At 44.3% G+C, this 19,884-nt stretch overlaps 1 protein-coding gene across 3 annotated transcripts in view; it reads right to left on the bottom strand.

Annotated features, from left to right (window-relative positions):
* Positions 1 to 19,884, bottom strand: part of ARAP3 (ArfGAP with RhoGAP domain, ankyrin repeat and PH domain 3) — a 289,723-nt gene that overhangs the window by 110,922 nt on the left and 158,917 nt on the right. For all 3 annotated transcript variants that reach the window (XM_063928560.1, XM_063928559.1, XM_063928561.1), the window contains 5 exons: positions 8,605 to 8,690; positions 6,404 to 6,586; positions 3,807 to 3,957; positions 732 to 866; positions 248 to 401 (listed from right to left, as the gene is read on the bottom strand). In XM_063928560.1, coding sequence (XP_063784630.1) covers positions 248 to 401; positions 732 to 866; positions 3,807 to 3,957; positions 6,404 to 6,586; positions 8,605 to 8,690 — 709 coding nt within the window. The remainder of the gene's footprint in view (positions 1 to 247; positions 402 to 731; positions 867 to 3,806; positions 3,958 to 6,403; positions 6,587 to 8,604; positions 8,691 to 19,884) is intronic.

Raw genomic sequence — 19,884 nt, 5'->3', positions numbered from 1 at the left:
TCCATGCTGGAACACAGGTGACTTATTTAGTACTTCAGTCAATTTCATTTAACCATCTGTGCTCAACCATGGATATCCTTAAAACCTGGACTGTTGAAGTGCATTGAGGACCGAGTTTGGGAACCAGTGAATTAAACACCTTTCATGTAGTACTTAATGTATGCTTCTTTATGTTGGTCAGATTTCCAGGAATGACTGACATTCCTCATTTAATCCACTGCAAGCCGCGTTTGATCCGGACTCATACCTTTCCACCGGGACCGGGCTGTTTAAGATGTCCACCTTATTTATTCCCATACAAACGACTTCTGACGGCTCGATCTTTCCCATTTGATCTGTGCTTTTGTCATTCTCGTAGAAGATGAGGGACTTTTCCAGGACACACCAGTGTTTGTGGAATTCTGAGCAAAGACAAAGCTACACATTAATTCTGCACATGTTACATCTGCCCCACCTGCAGTGCAACATGGTTTTGCCCTACTATTGCTAACTTTTTGGTTTGCTAACAATCCTGAATAAGTCCCAGAGTACATCGACCCCCATAATAGCTTATTACAGTAGCTGCAGGGAGTTTCACTGATTTCATTACGTGAAGGCTTTGAGCAGAAGCCGGTTGATAATGATTACACACCAGTTCTCGTTAGTAATAATTCTGCTGGCTGCTCTAATTTTTAATAGTAATTTAGTACTAACTGCAAACACCTCGCATTAAACATCACAAAGAGCTTTACCATCTTTCATCTTCTTAGCTGTGAAAGTCTTGCTCACGCCGGTAGCCTTGTTCAAATACCCAGAATGCACCACGGGCTGCATGATCTCATCGTACACTCTAGACTGGTGCGAGTCGTCAGGGGGAAGGCCTTCTGCTGCAGACGTGACAAGCACAACATATAGTCAGTGATACGGTCAGTCACATAATCAATGATCAATGTGTAAGTAGTGTACAAGCTCTGAGAACACTAATAAAATTAATTAATTAAATGTGTCAAATATGCTGAGTTTTCTCTTGGCATCTTCTTAAGGAAATAACAGAACATCATAAAACGATGTTAATTAATAGCAAGTAAAATATGGAAGCTCCCCACTGTCATGTTTAATCATTTTGCCAGCAAACGTCATAATATGTTAATAATGCAGCCTGAGGTTTCTTCATGTCGCTTAACTTGTTTTGTTAATCTGCGTTTGAACATCATCCTCTTACTGTTGGTCAGATTGTAATTACAAATGTATTTGTAAACTTCTATCCGTCTACTTTTAAAATGTATTCCGTATGCACGGGACCCGAGGTGGCACTGAATTGCGGACGCATCGTGAGGTAGAACCACACACATGCTCGACGGCATTGCCCTGTGCTGGGCGGCCACCCAGCATGTGAGGAGATGGACGCATATCTTGCTCCGCGAAGAAAGATCTGCATCCATCTCTGAATAACCCCCTAAAACAGGGATTGGGAACCTTCGGCCCTCCAGCTTTTGTTTAACTACACATCCCAGCATGCCCTGCAACAGTTTTAGCATGGCCCAATAGCAAAACTGTAGCAAGGCATGCTGGTATGTGTAGTTCAACAACAGCTGGAAGGCCGAAGGTTCCCATCCCTGCCCTAAGATGTCATTCTAATAAATGATTATGGTTCAATTCTGTATTTCCACCTGATAATTATAATATTGCATGATATTAAGCAATAAAGTAGTACTTAGAATTTGCCGCTGTGGTATCCACAGTGCACCTACAGTAATTGCAGTGTGAGTTGTGGGGGTTTCTTTTGAATTTTATGGGTGGGATTCAATTATTTTCACCGCTTTCCACACTCGTTCTGTTTCTGCCCTCAGGGATGTTGTATTATTATTTCAGCTCGCTACCCCCGTAGTAGCGAGGCACCCAACCCTTTACACAGCTAAACCTGATCACTATGGACGCAATATGTGCGATATCGGAGATCATTTTAGAAAGGGAATTGGGCGTGATATATCATTTGAATCTCACCCTATGAATCAGATGTAAACGGTTCAGGCAAAGAACGTCTTACCGAAATAGCCCCCTGTGGGCAGCCCGTGGACTGAAACAATGAGCTCTTGTTTTCAGTGGAACTAAAGTCTAAAGGAAATTTGTAAGCAAAGTTGATCTGGGCAGTGAAACACATAAGCTTTGGGCTATTGTAAGCAGACAATATGCCGTCTCTCGCAGATACCATGCAGACATTACCCCCATTGTTCTGCACGAATGCTGCTGCTGTGTAGGAATGATTGTGTAAGGTACAGAAATGTGCATTTCACACTGCCAGGAATTCACTACAGCCTATATCTAGCCATAAAAGGAAATTGTGACTCAAAATGAATTGTTCCGAGAGCAATAAATCCGGTTTATATGTGCCTATGTAATGAAAATAATTTCTCATGTCTGAGAGTTTATTCATTGAAAAGACATTACTTTCTAGCATTTCATGGTCATTTAAAAGAGCCAAACTTTTTTGGACCTTTGGGTCTAGTGCAGCAGAGAACAGGGCTGTGCAAGCCTTTGGGGCAACACCTAGGGGCAGATTTATTAAGCCTGGAGAAGTGATAAAGCACCAGCCAATCAGCTCCTAACTATCATGTTACAGGCGGGGTTTGAAAAATAACAGTTAGGAACTGACTGACTGATGCGTTATTACCTTCCACTTTATCACTTCTCCAGGCCACAAGACCCCGTAGGGCCCTAGCAAAATACTGGTTAAGAGCACCTTACTACCTGGATGGTACCGGGTGTAGCTAGATAACACCCAGATGAATACCGGTGATGACTTTAGCAGAATAACTACCTTTATCAATAGATTGCCTTTTCGTTTGATGGCGAAAGTATATCACACAGCGGGGACAGCCATTTTCTCAAATTAATACTATCTAAAGGTGGGTACACAGTGGAAGATATATCTACCAATCAATTGATCGGCAGATATATCTTTGGACGGATCGGGCAGTGTGTGGAGCATACACACTGGCCGATCCGTCGGGGACTGACGTCATGAACTGGGCGGGCGTGTACACACGCCCGCCCAGTTCAGCTGTCAATCACCGCCGGCCGCCGCAGAATGTGTACGGGTGGTCGGCCGACCGCCCGTACACACACAGAGACGCGCCAATATATCAGTAGATATATTGGCCGTCGGCTGTGCTGCGGGGCCAACACGATACGTCTGTGAACGACGGAGTTCACAGACGTATCGGCCGTACACACTGGCCGACGGACCCGCGATATATCGGCCGTTCAAGAGAACGGCCGATATATCGGCCAGTGTGTACGGGCCATAACAGTTTGCTAGGAACCAATATCATTACTGAGGGACTTAGGGTTCTATTTACTAAGCCTTGGATGGAGATAAAGTGGACGGAGATAAAGTACCAGTCAATCAGTGTCTAACTGCCATGTCACAGGCTGGGTTTGAAAAATGACAGGAGCTGGTTGGCTGGTACTTTAGCTCCATCCACTTTATATCCACCCAAGGCTTAGTAAATAGACCCTTTAATAACGAATATTTATGAGTCTGTGTAAAAATTATTCCTAGTGAGTTGGCCAACTAGATTCACAAAAATGGCTGCCCCCACTGCTTGTAAGAAACACAGGCATTTTTAGGATTATACCTCTTTTACCTCAGAAATTAACAATGCTACCTCATATTAGTAAATATATACAACATTTTAGGCTTAAGTCACCAGCGGCTGTAAATTTTTACTGGACATTTACAGAATAAAAACGTAAAAATCTGCTAATAAGTCTTCTTTTCTCAGTGGCTGTTAATGTAGGCTGAAATACGGCAGGGATATAATTACTATTTATGCTGTAGGTGCTCGCTCTCCAGCTGTCAGCTGCCTGTATGGAGAGTGTAGGACTGTCACATGGATCGCCAATGGATTCGGCATCTGAGAAAAACTGCATTACAGTCTTCAGCAAGTTTGGTCCTGCAACTGCACCACAGAGCACCTGGAAAACATGGCAATGCTACTGTCAGTCTCCAACACCGCTGCACATTAAAAGGCATTCTAACCGCATTTGCCAGCTGCAGCCACTCGAGTACATACATTGTTATCAACAATACATAAAATGAAGAAAAAATCAGTAAAGCAAATTTATTGATTAGTAGATATACACACACACACACACACACACACACACACACACACACACACACACACACACACACACACACACACACACACATATAATTTATATATTTAAATAGCATGTAATGTGATTTTGCATTGGTAAGATAAACTATAAGGGCCATTTTCAGAGTCAGTCCTAAACGCAATTTGAGTCTCAAATTTTCTTTACTGCGCATGCGCGTCTTTCGTCGTGTTAGTGATTCGCTAACGCTAGAATCCTGAGTCGTGGATTGGCATTGACTCAGAGAAAGTTACAACAAAGCTGGCCGCTGAAAATTCTCCAACACAGCCTCCTGAAGGCAGAGCCGGATTAAGATCCCATGGGGCCCTAGGCACGATACTAGTTTGGGCCCCCCCTCCCATAACCCATTCATACCCTAACATTTACTTAGCCTGCTATACATACAATAAGCACAAATAAAGGTACAAAGCACATTTCTTCCTACGGTAAACCCACGGCTAACATGCGTTAAACGATAGGGTCATATTAGAAAAAAAGTGGAGCAAAATGACCTGTAAGGAAGAATCAAAATGAATAGGCATTTCCTTCACCTCAGTCTCCTCAGCTTTGCGCGGCTAAACCCAGTGCTTTTGGGTGCATCAAAACTAAAGGGCGCCCAAACAGACCAACAATTGAATTGCTCCGTCTGGCGCTTATTCGTATAGATGCCCAGCAAACAATTTAATTATAGAGACATATACTGTGAGTACATGGGAGTGGAGGGGTCACATATAGATATATACCCAGGATGTGTTACATATACACATGGGAGGGGTCACACAGCAGACAGACTGAGGCACACAGCAATGTGTATCCCTGGTACCTTGCTCTGGGGATGGAAGCAGCTCCCTACTCCTCCATGATGTCTGACTGCTGCAGCCAAATGCCTTTGTAGCCAGTCCCCTTACTTTTGTTAGAGGAACAAGTGGTGGGCTCCACCAATCAGGGTTCAGTACACGCTCCTCTGAGCCCTGGTGTCTCACAGCAATCTAAGAGCAGCAGGCAGGAGCCACCATAAGTTGTATCCACCACCACTAATACAGTTCTACCAAAATTGGGGGAATTGCAAGACCCTTTAGACGGGGCTAGGGAAGAGGAAATGTTTTTATAGCTCTTGGTGGGTGGGGAGAAAAATGGATGGCAGTGTGCAGGCCCCCTAGGGGCCACTGTATGGCCTTATGGGTAATCGAAAGGCTCCTGGTGTAAGCTTAAGAGTTGATAGCATACATTCAGACTGTCCAGACTCCAGCGCAGTGTCCAGTGGGCGGGGGGAGGTTGGGGAAGCCTTTGATCACCACTACTCTGCTCTGCAAAGCAACAAGTGATCCCTGAATAGATGCAGTCCAACAGTGCAGGGAGGTGAGCCAGGGCCGCCCAGCCACTTAGTTTATGCAAACTGCATCTGTGTTTTTGCAATTTGACATGAACCCATCTTGCCTACAGCACTTTACTCAATAGTGGACATCCCTCAGAGGGGCTTATTTAGCAAATAATATTTGCAGGATATTCCCTGAAAACAGTTGTCTCCACTGGATACCTGCAAATATTAAGGATCCTACGAATTTAGTATGGATGGACCACAGCAGTCGCAGCCCCAATAGAATTCTATGGGCCTACAAAACTGTCATATGTACTTAGCTCCAGAACGCTTGGCCCTGATGGGATAACGGCATCACTACATGGCGCTATCCTAAGTAGTCTATTGGCTACTACAGTATACCACAAGTTCTTCCGGAGAGAGAGACGGCCACGCATGTACTTTGGCTGCTGAGGACCCGAACCAGAAAGCAGTCTGGTAGCCTTACGCTTACGCTATCCCAATGCTTCCAGCTGTTCGCTTCTCAAAGCCTGTCTCATGCCAAGAGCTTCTTAGCAAATGTGCGTAAAAATATTAATTACTACAATTTACACGTGGGACCTGAGTACATTCTGAGACAAGGATCAAGTGCTGTGCCAAAATTGGGAGTGGTTCCCTGGCAACCCAGGTGGCATCTGTGGTCCAGTATCTGCCTCCAGTTACTTTAATTTGATAGATAGGTGGCTGCGATCTGGCACTTACCTGCCCCCCTCCCCTCTTTATGCTTTATAATTATTCTATAAAATGCGTGCACTTAGTGGCCAAATCTGGTGTCTTTCTTTAAGGGCTTTGGGAAGGGAGGGTGATTTTGGTATTGTTGGTTAAGTTAGCACTTGTACACAGAGGTTTAGCTATAGACCGACAGGATACTTATCATTCCCATGATGTAAAGTTTACAAACAATACCTTGAGAATGTCCTCCTGTGTGCTGTATTGCGGGTGTGTTCCCCTGTACTTTCCATCTCGGTACTTGTGTGCTATGAAGTCGCGTCTTTGCTCTATCCCATCCTCAGGATGGAGTACATCTGATGGTGGCACACGTGCAGCCCAGAACCGGTTTGCTCGATCATTGCCCAGGATGATAAACAGCTGTAAATGTGATCACCAGCCAATTACAAACATGACAGCAAACAGGAAAGCCCCGGCCTCTCTCCTCACATTGGAGAAGAGAAACCACGTGAGAGCATTTTTGCACTGATTTGCAAAGAATAAAAATGGTGCATTCCGGTTTCGGCTGCACTTTGCGAATGGCAATTCTCCTGCACAAGAACTGGGGCCCCTCTAATATACTCATTGCCCTGGGCCACATAACGGTCAGACATATCTAATTTACTTTCATGACATATTAACTGCATGGCCATGTAAATCATACACATTTAACTTGCCTAGTAATTCATACAGACAGGATTATGGCAATGAGGCTCACTGGTTTTTGTTATTGTTTATTTAAAAGCTAATTCTGCAGTTTACAACAATGACAAATTTATACTAGTCTTTGTAGATGTGCGTAACGTTCTATAGTTGCCAGCTCTCGTGTGGGAAGTGGAACTGAAAATCCCCAGTTGGGCTTTCAGTTCCACTAATGTGGAAAAAAAAATCTTTTGAGGTTAAAAATAGATAAAATTGATAAAAATAAAAAAAAAGATGCCAAAAACCGTATTCAAAGAATAAAGTATTATTTTATTGTTTTTAAGATGTATAACTAAATGATGATAATGGAACAGAAATTGTGACAGTACAAGCACAGCTGTAGTACTAGATGGTAAGGTTTACCCTATGCCTAGGAGGAGATCAGCCTTTGCCGGGGAAAGTAGACTACCAGTAGGGTTGTCATATGAGAACACTACTGTCAACCCATTGATGGGTAGGGCGAAATGGAAAACAAAAGCCATATCGCTGGCTAAAACGCTCATTTTCACTGGTTAAAGAGCGCCTCAGACAGGAAAATGATGATTGGGTAACCTAGAACTCTCCAAATATTGTCAAAAGTTACTAGGGTGCGTTGGGACCTAGGAATTTTTCTGATTAAAACAAACACGTGTCAACCTTCTCAGATCTTGCCCACTAGGCTGAGAATCAGGGTATCGTGGCTTCGTGCCCTGCAGGTTAGATGCCATGATTTACAGGTATGACGTTGTGGGCACAAAAGCCATGATGACGGGAACTGCTGCTCCCACCACTTGCAGCTCTCCTCTATAATCCAAAAGTCGCTTCTGTGAAGAATTATCCCCCCCATAAGAATAATCAAAACTACCTATTTCTTGTGGAAGCCGGTATTTTGGGCCTAATTCAGATCTGATCGCAGCAGCAAATTTGTTAGCAGTTGGGCAAAACCGTGTGCACTGCAGGGGGGGGGCAGATATAACATGTGCAGAGAGAGTTAGATTTGGGTGGGGTGTGTTCCAACTGAAATCTAAATTACAGTGTAAAAATAAAGCAGCCAGTATTTACCCTGCACAGAAACAATATAACCCACCCAAATCTATCTCTCTCTGCACATGTTATATCTCACCCCCCTGCAGTGCACATGGTTTTGCCCAACTGCTAACAAATTTGCTGCTGCGATCAACTCTGAATTACCCCCTTTAACTCCATCCCTTTCTTACAGTAAATATATTTCAATATTTAATAACGCCTAATAATACAAAGATATCTAAATACATGTATGACACCTTGAGTTTAGAAACTTATAAGCCTAATGTTTTATTAGGATCCTAAATGGGAACTTCTAACTTCTAAGACAAGGATTAATGAAAAATAACTTAACACCTTGGGTTGGGGGAAGGAATTACATGACAATGACTGAATGGCTTTATACCTGTGACAACAAGCCACACTGTGAATGACTTTGATATTTAGCAATGTTCAGCAACAATGGTGACATGTCCAGGTCAGGTGTCTCTACCTGTGACTGCAAGGGGCAAAAGCTACTGACGCGTGTGATAGGTTTAGCCCAAACAGCTTGAAAGACAGGCCCGAGGAGAGCGAGGAGAGTGACAGGAGGAATAGACCTGTCCAGACATACACCGTGAGACTTCATTCATAATGAGTTACTGTCTCACGCAAGTAGCAGCTATCTGATCTGTAGACAAAGACGGGGGTCACACCTGCACAATCTCATTGCTCCAGATGCTGGTGTCTAGCTTCAGACTCTGCACTTTGGAAACGTTTGTTCCCAGGCTTCTGTGCTGACCTGTAGAACAAACATAAGCATGTTAGTGACGTGTCTCGGTTCTCAAGGGAATACTTCAAAACCGTACCTTACTCAAACAAATGCAAGAAAAATAATTGCACGGTGCAGATAATGCTACTGTCTGCAACACTCCATTAGTGGGATACGAAAAAGAATACTTGTCAGCTGCAATGAGCATCAGAATTGGGAAACGAGGCTGATTATGAAAGGCACACAGACTATGGGTGGGATGTAATAAAGTCCGATTTCAGCGGCCGTCTCGGACATTTTCTTAAAGGTACAATCATGTACAAGGCATGGTTTAGCTTTGTGCACGATTGCCTCTTTAAAAAAACATCCGAGTTCAGCCTGTATCCCGCACGGCCACCGAACCCGGACTTCATTACATCGCGGCCGTTATGTGTCCTCATACATCTGGCGCAGCTTAGATACTGTGCCATTGGTAGCTATTCCCGTACTCTAAGTGCTTATTTCTGAATATGGCGTCTTATTTGAAAATAGCTGCATCCTAAAGTTGCACGCCTTACCCATTATTGATCCTCTTTCTTCTTTATTATTCACGAATGCTGCATGTCGACAGTGTGACTATGTCGACATTCTCATGTCAATCTAATCATACCACCCCCAAGATGACGTTGTTAAAGTACAATGTGAAATAAGGCGCCACCAGTTAAATGCGTCTGCATACTTTTTCCAAGAAATACATATTGCTGGGTAATCTGGAGGTAGAATTCTACTCTCCAACTTGTACATTAAGGAGTATATTTACTAAGGTGCGGGTTTTAGAAGTGGAGATGTTGCCCCTTAGCAACCAATCAGATTCTTGCTATTATCTCTGGAAGGTGCTAGATAAATGATAAGTAGAATCTGATTGGTAAATCTACCACCAGAGGCAGAACTCTGGGAGGCAACGGAGTCGGCTGCCGCCGGGCTCCTGCTTTGAAGGGGGCACCTCGCCTGTGTTGTCTCCAGTTACATGATGGCAGCAATGAGTCAAACTGACTCATTCCTGTACAGTAAGCCCGCCGGTCGCAGACTGTGATGGGGTCCCTCCAGCACTCACCTCCAGAAAAGCGTAGCACTTGTGCAGTGGTTGTGAAAGTTGGGAGAGGAGCTTCTGCTGCTGCAGGAGGGACGGGGGGACAGACAAACGAGGCGCTGTTATGATAAGAGCAGCCGGTACAGCTACAACGCTCACCTCGGATTCCCTATTGTGGCTGGCGCTCTACGGGGAGAGCAGAGCCTTCTTTCACTGGTGCAGAGGAGGAGGAGTAGAAGGGGCACCAGGAGAAGATTAGGAACGAGGTGTCTGTGTTCTGTACGTGCCTATATAAATACGTACGCTCCCTTTCTCCCTCTCTGAGTGCACTGCCATATTCTAGTAAATATATGTTGTGATATACTGTGAGATATATATATATATATATATATATATGTACACAGCATATGTTATATATATATATATATATATATATATATGTGTGCAATAAGGATGTAAAACAAGCGCTTAACACCTTATACGTTTACAATGGGTGGATTAATATAACATAATTCGTGCATAAACATTCATGTCAATTCCCATCAGCACTCCCAGGTGTAGGGGCTGCAGCATAGACTTTCTTATTGACTCATATTTCAATGAGTCATAGGTAAAAATGTTCAATAGGGATAAAGTATCTGCGCCTTCAGTGCTCTGGTGTGGAAAATTCCTTCAATGTGCAGCTAATAATATATATGCGTACCAGAGATATGATCAAGATATGCATGTAGGGGTATCTTTAAATGGTCATCTTCCCTTGTCCTCTTACTCCATGTACGGACACCCTCAGCGAGGGGTTTAGGTACAGTTTGTCAAAGTCAGAAAAATATCTCTATGCACACTGCCATATTTGCACCTCACACAGGTCTGCGCTGCGCATGCGTGCGCTCTCCCGTGCGTGCGCATACTCGCTGTTGCGGGCACCCGCGGGCGCGCGGTATGTGCATTTACGGTAGAGTTCATGTGTTCGTAGCGTGCGACTCTTTCGTTACATATTTCCACTATATAATGTATTTTGTAGATCATGGTCCCTTTGATAGATTCTGAAAGTTTGGTTAATATAGAATGTTCATGAACAGAGAAATCCCCCTTTGTTTGATACGAAGGGTCAGACAGGAGTAATACAGTGGTGTTTAGTACCCATCGGAAGAGTATTTAATTAGCAATATTCCGGTGTTGGTTTGAAGCGGATTAATCGCTCGTGCGAATAGTTATGGACATAAGAAGTTTATGAACATTTACTGTATTTGCACTTACTTATCCATGCGGCGGGAAACCCAGTTTCCCTCCCACCTGAGCTGTTGGAAATAGTCACAGCCCACCTGTATGAATCAACCTATGACCTTTTGTTATAATGCGAGGAGGAATTCCTGTGTCCAATGAACAATGAGATTGTAGGGACCATTGAATTGTATTGTGTGTGGGGCATAAATAGACAGGCCGATCACATCCAGCTCTCACTCTTCAACGGTTATCATTGCTGAAAATCGGGAGCTGGATGTCCAGAGGCGCATGCGATCGTTTCCTTTGTGCGTAAGTTTTCTCCGCAATCATATTGTCTTTCTTGATGTTATGGGCCATATCTCTCTCTCTCTCTCTTCTTCTCTTTCTCTCGTACTCTCTTAAACGTAATAGTATTGTATTGTATTTCCTGTGTAGTTATCTGGTTAGGTAGTCTATGTTATATTGTAGTGTATGACTTGTATTGTATTAATTCTTTTGCAAGTATAACATTCATAATATATATATTAGGCGTTGGACCCTAAGCACGGTATCTGTGTATTTCTTATAGTGTTAAGTATTCACAGAGCGTCGGTGACGCTCAAACAGCTTTTAAGTTAATAAGGTTACACTGTGTTGCATCTACACCCTATCTCTACACTAAGGTTTTACAGCATATTACATTGTTTTTGGTTTAGATTTAAAGGTTTAACATTGTGAGCGTCAGCGCCGCTGGTGATCTCCTCGTGGTCCCGAGCGTCCGCTACGCTATAGCGAATCATTACGTTAGCCGGCAGCCAATAGCGTGCCTGCCTGTGATCTCTCGGCCGTGAGCGAACGTGACGCTTGAGCGTCTCGACCACGGCTAAGCGATCGTTACGCAACGAGCGTACCCTTACGGTACTCCATACGTAAATAGCGTACAGTGTTCTTAGACCTCATAAAGGGTTTTATATAAGATAAATATTTAGCTTTATCAATTGGCGGCTCGTCCTGTCCTTCACATATCTCTGCTAGGTAATTTCAGCAGACATTATCCAGCAGCAAAGGGCGGGAGGTCATATTCCTCGTAGTGCTGTTTGGATAAGCGTCTGCTTCGCTTAGTAAAGGGTGCTGAAGGAATCCGGAACCGGAGGTAAGAACAACACGCTAGTGTCTTTTAAAACTGTTTATTTCTGTCTTGCGTACACACGCACATATCTGCATTTCTTTTTCATTCGTGTATTTTCATATATCACTCTCCTGTTTGCCATTTTATAATTGATAAAACGTGCTAAGAGAGATTTGTCGCTATTTCATAGTTTAAGTGTAAAACCCACATGCAACTCTACTTAAGGTAAAAGGAGAGATTGGTGTGTTGCGCGGTAGACGATCGAGGATCATCTACATTGATAAAAGTGTTAGTTGTGTTGCGGTGGACATTGGTTTTGTGTACACGTGTCTCTAACAAAGGGCTGAGACTCGCGTATGCCAAGGCCGACGCACGCAGCGTAAATTACGCAACGGAGCGTCTGGGTACGCCCACGTAACTCAAGTCACACGACAGTTGATTTTTAAGTAGCGCAACAGGCGATAAGTAGCGCAACAGGCGATAAGTAGCGCAACAGGCGATAAGTAGCGCATCAGGCGATAAATAGCGAAAAAAAATCTATTTTTAGTGTCCGAAATTTAGATTAACAGATCCTTCTCCAAATTCACAACACATCTGGTCTAAAGGAAATTTCTGCGCAGAAATAGAAATAGAAGCAAAAGTGTACGTGTGGTGAGTGAGTGTTTTGTATATATAAGTTTATACAATTTTACAGGTTGAACCACAAGAAGTCGAGTTCTCGCAGAGGTACATACATGTAAGTGACGTGCATGGTGGCTAGGGAGGCATCTCTGGTTAAACATAAAATTTGAGCAGTAGAGAATAGTAGACCAGGAGGTCATACTACAGACAGCAGACTAAGAAGTCTGCCATAAAAGAGAAAAGGGCACAACCCAGGGGGTTGGTGCAAAAACCCATATAGGCCAATAAAGCTCTGGCTGAAGGAATTCGCAGCCGAAATTTTCGATTCCACTGGTCGCTCAGTACATAAGATTAGTTGCTTATGTGCTGAACGATTGTACCGCACGTAATTGTGTACATTAGTTAATCTGACCAGTACCATTTGTGTACGATCCCGGTCATAAAACTATTTGTACACTCTGATGTGATTTGTGTAATTTTTTATTTTCTGAAGGGAAGTTCGCTGGTCACTCAGGAATTGTCCAACAACCAATAGTTACTGGAAAGAGTAAGTGTTCTGCGGATATCCCTCGCATGTTCCAGTAAATAGAGGTTCATAGGGGCCCTGGGTCGAGTACGCCAGCACTAAGGCAGTGTGTGGGTCGTATTGGTCTGCGTGGGCGAGTGAGTGGGGTACTCGGTAAACCGCCACCGTCAGCCTATCGTGAACATTTTGGTTTTTGTAAGGGTTCGCTGAAGACCCTGAAATAAGGTCAGAGGTGGTGAAAGCAACGCCTGCAAGTTATGGGGGCCAATTGTTCAGGAAGGGGGCGATCAACCTCGGTTCGGGTTGATTTAGTAAACCGACCAGTCGGGTCGGCAAGGTACGTAATGTGTGAAAAATATGGCTCACATACAGAGGTTTTATGTGATGAATGGGAGAGAATGACAGTGCATGACGGGGAGAAATTCCCAAGAGTAGGTAGCTTTAGCCCAGAAGTGTTGCAAAATTTAAGGAGGAGGATATGTCTCATTAAATCAACAAAGAGACGAATCCAACATTATGATTATTTGCAGTTATGGCAACAGGAGGGTGAAATACAGAGAGGATTGGCTCTGGCGGCGGGATCTAATCCTATCAAGAAATTGATAGCGACAGCCCCGCCGCCGCCATACATATCAGGAGAGAAATTGGTTGCGGAGAATGACGCACTAGGGTGTAACAAACAAACACTTAGCAACTGTGTAAATGTTAATAAGTTAACTAATGCAAGTATTAACCCGTGCAAGTTGTACCCTGTTTTGAACTTTCCCCAGGAGTGTGATCAAGACGACGAATCGGCAACAATATCGGCGCTCTCTCTAGCAGCCACCATAGCAGAGACAACAGTAGGCACGGCTCCACCCACGAGATTAGTAACAAAAGCCCCTAGCGGAGGGATAGGTGAGGTCGTATCTACAGGTAAGTACGGCACCATACACTACGCTGAAACCATTTCACCACAGGCTGTAGAACCTACACAGAGTGATGTTAGTAAACTTTAATCCTGTTAGGGTAATAGCAGTGCCAAATGGGAAAACTGACACAACAGGAATCACTCCTGTTAGGAACATTGCCATGTACAGCCCATTTTCCCGAATGGAACTAAGAACCATAGTGTCTGAGTTCCCTGACCCTAGGAAAGACTTAGTTGCCAGCCAGAAATACATCAGAGACCTAGGGAACACTTTAGAGCCCAATAACAAAGACTGGCAGGTATTGCTGAGGGCATGTTTACCCTCAAATGTCGACGCAGCTCAATTTTTGGCTGACTGTGGATTAGATCAGGATGTACCTCTTACAGATGTGTACAACAAAGATAACGTAAAAAGAATAAGTTTACAGTTAAAGGAGTATTTCCCAGCGGTAGTTAAGTGGAACAAGATTTTCTCCATTAGACAGAAAGAGTCAGAAACTGCTGCAGAATATTTTCACAGGGCATTACTAGAAATGGCAAAGTACACAGGTATAGAGGACATTAAAACAAACATAAACCATCGAGAAGTAGCAGTATCTGTACTAATGGATGGTTTAAAAGAGACATTAAAGACAAGAGTACAGACCACGCAACCATGTTGGCGAGGTCTGTCGGTGGCTACTTTGAGAGAGGCTGCTATTGATCACGACCGGAATATCACCCGACACAGGGAGTCCCAAGGGGATAAGTTAATGGCCGTAAGTATACAGGCCCTGACCACAAGGCAGCCTTTGTATAAATCACCAAACCCTGTGGGTAAGTCAAATGTGGTAACTTGTTTTTCTTGTCATAGACAGGGACACATGGCACGAGACTGTAGAGTGAAAAATTCACAAAACTCATATCAACCCCCTAGACAACGACACGACACACGACATTGGGAGCAAGGTCCGCAAAGACGGAGTTATGAGCCACATACAGGGGAAACAAAAAGATACCCCCCGAACAGAGACTGGCAAGCCACTGGTAGTTCCCATTTAACCCCTTCACAAGCAGTTGCTGCCAGCGGGATTCAGGGAGGTCACCATACCCAATAGGGGTGTGGCCATACCTGTAATCTGCAGCCAGTAAAATTGATTGCAAGTCTTGGGAGTGAACCTGAAATTGCAATCAATGTAGCTGGTAAATCATTAAACTTTCTTGTAGATACAGGGGCGGCCAAATCAGTGATAAATTCGACAGTGGGCATGAGAACCACTGGTAAGACAATTCCAGCCATAGGGGTAACGGGAGTAGTCCAGCACTACCCTGTTAGCAAACCAGCCGAGATTACAGTAGGGCCGTTACATACCAAGCATTCCTTTTTGCTAGCTGCATCGGCACCGACTAATCTCCTGGGAAGAGACTTATTGTGCAAAATGGGGTGTGTCATTTATTGTACTCCTGAAGGTGTATTCTTGGACATACCTGAGAATCACGCTCAGGAAGTGCGAGACATGTTAGACTCCCCATCAAAATTAATGTCACATACCATTATGACAAATAGGACTCCATCCCAAGTAGAAGAAATGACATCCCAGATACCAGAGTCACTTTGGACTAAAGATGGACAGGACACTGGATTAATGGCAAACGTAGCTCCGGTAGTTGTACAAGTAAAAGATGGTAGGATAGCTCCAAAAATCCCACAGTACCCTCTGAAGCCAGAGGTGGAGTTAGGAGTGTATCCCGTAATAGAGCGCTTGCTACAACAGGGCATTCTGGTAAGAACGTCCAGCACTGCCAATAGTCCCATCTTCCCTGTGAAAAAGAGTGGGGGGAGGGGTTACCGGCTAGTGCAGGATCTAAGGGGGATTAACAAAATAGTTGAGAGTCAGTTCCCCGTAGTGCCAAATCCAGCTGTCATCCTTATGCAAATCCCTCCCACTGCGAAATTTTTCACTGTTATTGACCTCTGCTCCGCTTTCTTTTCGGTACCTCTGCACCCTGACAGCCAATATTTGTTTGCATTCACATACAGAGGAGTCCAATACACATGGACTCGATTACCACAAGGTTTCATAGACAGTCCAAGTATCTTTTCCCAGGCTTTGCATGATTGTTTACAGTCTTTCCAACCAGAGAGTGGATCAGTATTAATACAGTACGTGGATGATCTACTACTGTGTTCTGATTCATTGGAAGCATCCCTGAAGGATACGAAACAGCTCCTGTTTCATCTTTCAGACACAGGACACAAGGTTTCCAAAGACAAGTTGCAATTATGCCAAACTAAGGTAAAATATTTGGGACACTGTCTAACACAAGGACTGAGACACCTGACCGCTGATAGAATTCAAGCAATTAGAGACATGACTCTGCCACAAACCCAGCAACAGATCAGAACATTTTTAGGAATGTGTGGGTATTGCCGTAACTGGATCCCAGGGTTTTCCATTCTAGCGTTACCTTTGCAGGAGATGGTCTCCTCAAACAAACCTGAGCGGATTTCGCATACAGACGAGTCCGAGATGGCATTTGAGAGACTTAAACAGTGCCTAACGCAGGCACCAGCATTAGGTATGCCAGACTATGGGAAACCCTTTGAGCTGTACGGAACAGAAAGTGCTGGTTGCGCGGCAGGCGTCTTAACCCAAAAGCACGGTGATGCCAGCAGGCCGGTAGCATACTACAGCGCTCAGCTAGACACGGTAGCGCGATCCCTCCCCACATGCTTGCGAAGCGTTGCTGCGATAGCATTGCTAGTAACGAAAAGCGAAGATGTAGTGCTAGGTCACAACCTCACAATTCATACACCACATGCAGTGTCAGCCTTGCTAAATTCTGCCCAAACCAGGCACGTCTCATCAGCGCGGTTTACAAGATGGGAATTGGCACTAATGGCCCCCGTAAACATCACCATAAGGAGATGCAGTGCATTAAATCCTGCAACATATCTCCCAGGTGTGCCTGGACAGGCACAAAGGGTGGAGGATGAGAGTGGTGGGGAAGGAGAATTTAACACAAAGGAAGACACACATGATTGTATGGAATATTTGACCCAAAATTTTACCGCAAGGCCTGACATCAGTGACAATCCACTGGAAGATGTAGATCTAACTTTCTACACGGACGGTAGTTGTCACAGACAGTCTGACTCGGGAGACTTGAGTACTGGATACGCAGTCGTAGATGACCAAGGCACCATAGAAGCGGAACCACTAGGCCCAACTCACTCAGCCCAGGTTGCTGAACTGGTCGCCCTAACCAGGGCATGTGAATTGGCTAAGGGCAAATCAGCCAATATCTACACCGACTCTAGATACGCATTCGGGGTAGTCCATGATTTCGGAGCCCTATGGCGCCTCAGAAATTTCATGACGGCAGCTGGTACACCGGTAGCGCATGCAGCCCACATCAAAAGGCTTCTAACAGCGATACAGGAACCCGACAGAGTGGCTGTTATCAAGTGTAAAGCACACACATATAGCCAAGACCCAGTATCACTTGGTAACAGCCGAGCAGACGAAGCAGCTAAGTTAGCAGCTGGTATCCCCAGACAGACAGACACCACGCAACTGATGGTATTTAATACCATCAACACACAGAAGTTGTGTGAAATGCAAAATTTGTGTTCCACACAGGAAAAGGCAGTCTGGAAGGCAAAGGGATATGGCCAGGAGTCCTCAGGACTCTGGACGGATGGACAAGGTAAACCGGTGGCCCCCAGAGCATATCTTCCATGTTTAGCTGAGGCAGCACACGGGCTGACTCATCTGGGCAAGGAGGGAATGTGCAAGTTGGTAAGAGCATATTGGTGCGCCCCAGGATTTTCATCTCATGCAAGTAAGAGAGCAATGTCATGCCTTACCTGTTTGAGAAAGAACATCGGAAAAGCAATACCAACAGAACCATCTCATATCCCACCTACAGGCGGCCCTTTCCAGGTAATACAGATTGACTTCATTCAACTACCCCCTTGTCGAAATTTGAAATATGTACTTGTTTGTATAGATGTTTTCTCAAATTGGGTCGAAGCATTTCCTGCGGCCACAAATACCGCTATGTTTACTGCTAAGAAAATTGTGCAGGAATTTGTATGTAGATATGGTATCCCTAGAATAATTGAAAGTGATAGGGGTACCCATTTTACAGGTGATGTCTTTCAAGGAATGTGTAAGTTGATGGGAATTGATAGCAAGCTGCACACTCCACACCGTCCACAGGCGAGTGCGAAGGTAGAAAGAGTGAACAGCACTATTAAAAATAAACTGAGCAAAGTTATGGCAGAGACAGGATTGACATGGCCAGAAGCTCTACCCATTGTACTATACAGCATCAGAACCACACCCAGGTCCCCTCTTAATCTGTCTCCCTTTGAAATCTTGTTTGGTCGACAACCGCATGTTATGATTAACCCTCAGGATGATTTGAAGTGTAACAATGAAGTGACTGTAAAGTACCTGGTTAATATGAGTAAACAGCTAAGGAATCAAAATGATAATTTGAAGTTAGTGATTCCTGATTTACCAGACAGTAATTGTCATGACATTGAACCTGGGGATTATGTAATGATACGGAATTTTCTACGCTCAGGTTGCCTTATTGACAGATGGGAAGGACCATACCAAGTCTTATTGACTAGCACTACAGCATTGAAAGTTGCCGAGAGAGAGACTTGGGTTCATTCGTCCCATTGTAAGAAGGTTGCTGATCCAGAGAGGTCCCGTGATAAGGAACAGACGGTAGAGGAAGTTGTATCACTGGAGTGTCTGTTCCAGGAGGACTGAGGCGGCACCTGAGCATTGAGAATCACAAGATCAAAAGCAGTTGTCGATTCCCTGTTCCCTTTTATTGTTTTTCTCCACTTCCCATCCCCCCTCCCTCAAATTATTTTCCCCCCTTCTCATTCTTCTTCGTTTCCTCCTATAAGATGGACTTGCCCCAAGAGACTGTGATCCGGATTTTCCTGTTGACCATGATGTTGACCAGAGCAGTCTGTTCCGGCGAGAGTACCATGGAGGTCGAGAGAGGTTCTGGAATGGGTTCTGATGACAGAGATAGAGGCGTAGTTTCCCAAGAACAACATAATCAACAAGCAAAGGCGAGTATCAGAAAACGATCCGATAGCATTGACCATAGAAGGAATTGTGAAGGATTGTTAGCTGAAGAAAACTGTATCTGTAGGCTCTGTGACAACGTAGTCGAGGATGGGTGCATTAAGAAATGCCAATCCAGTTTTAATATCCACATGGACCGGCATCCCTTGAGTGACTATCACTCTTTAGTGGGTAGTGTGTTAAATCAAACAGATTGTTGGGTATGCTCTCAAGTACCTCAAGGTCATAGCAAATCAGGACTAGTACCATTTCCTTTAACGATAGGGGAGGTACTTGAGCTAAGTGGTGGGAGGCCGGTGGACAGGAGGTTTAATATCTCCAGTCCTCCTAGTTTGAAGCTCCACCAATATCATGTGGATAGATCCCTCATATGTTTTAACATTTCCAATCCCCGAAAGCCGGGAAATTGGGAAGTGTCATGGAGTAACCAAACCATGACCTTTTCATATAGAGCAGATAGAATGCCGACAGATACAGAGCTTGTACGCCACATAGCCAGTAGAGGAAAATCTTTCCGATATAGGTATACCCTAGGAAATAGGATTACGAGAGTTGGAGAGGTATCACCAGGATACTGTGCACATATCGTACAAGCTGATACGTGTACTAGACAGATGGGAGAATTAGGGTTAGGAGATTTCACATGGAAGATGTGTAATATGGTTAT

The sequence above is a fragment of the Pseudophryne corroboree genome, chromosome 6 (assembly GCF_028390025.1).
Source record: "Pseudophryne corroboree isolate aPseCor3 chromosome 6, aPseCor3.hap2, whole genome shotgun sequence".
NCBI classification, from domain to species: Eukaryota; Metazoa; Chordata; class Amphibia; order Anura; family Myobatrachidae; genus Pseudophryne; species Pseudophryne corroboree.
Note: the sequence above shows the minus strand (reverse complement) of the source record. Positions and strands in the feature narration are given on the sequence as shown.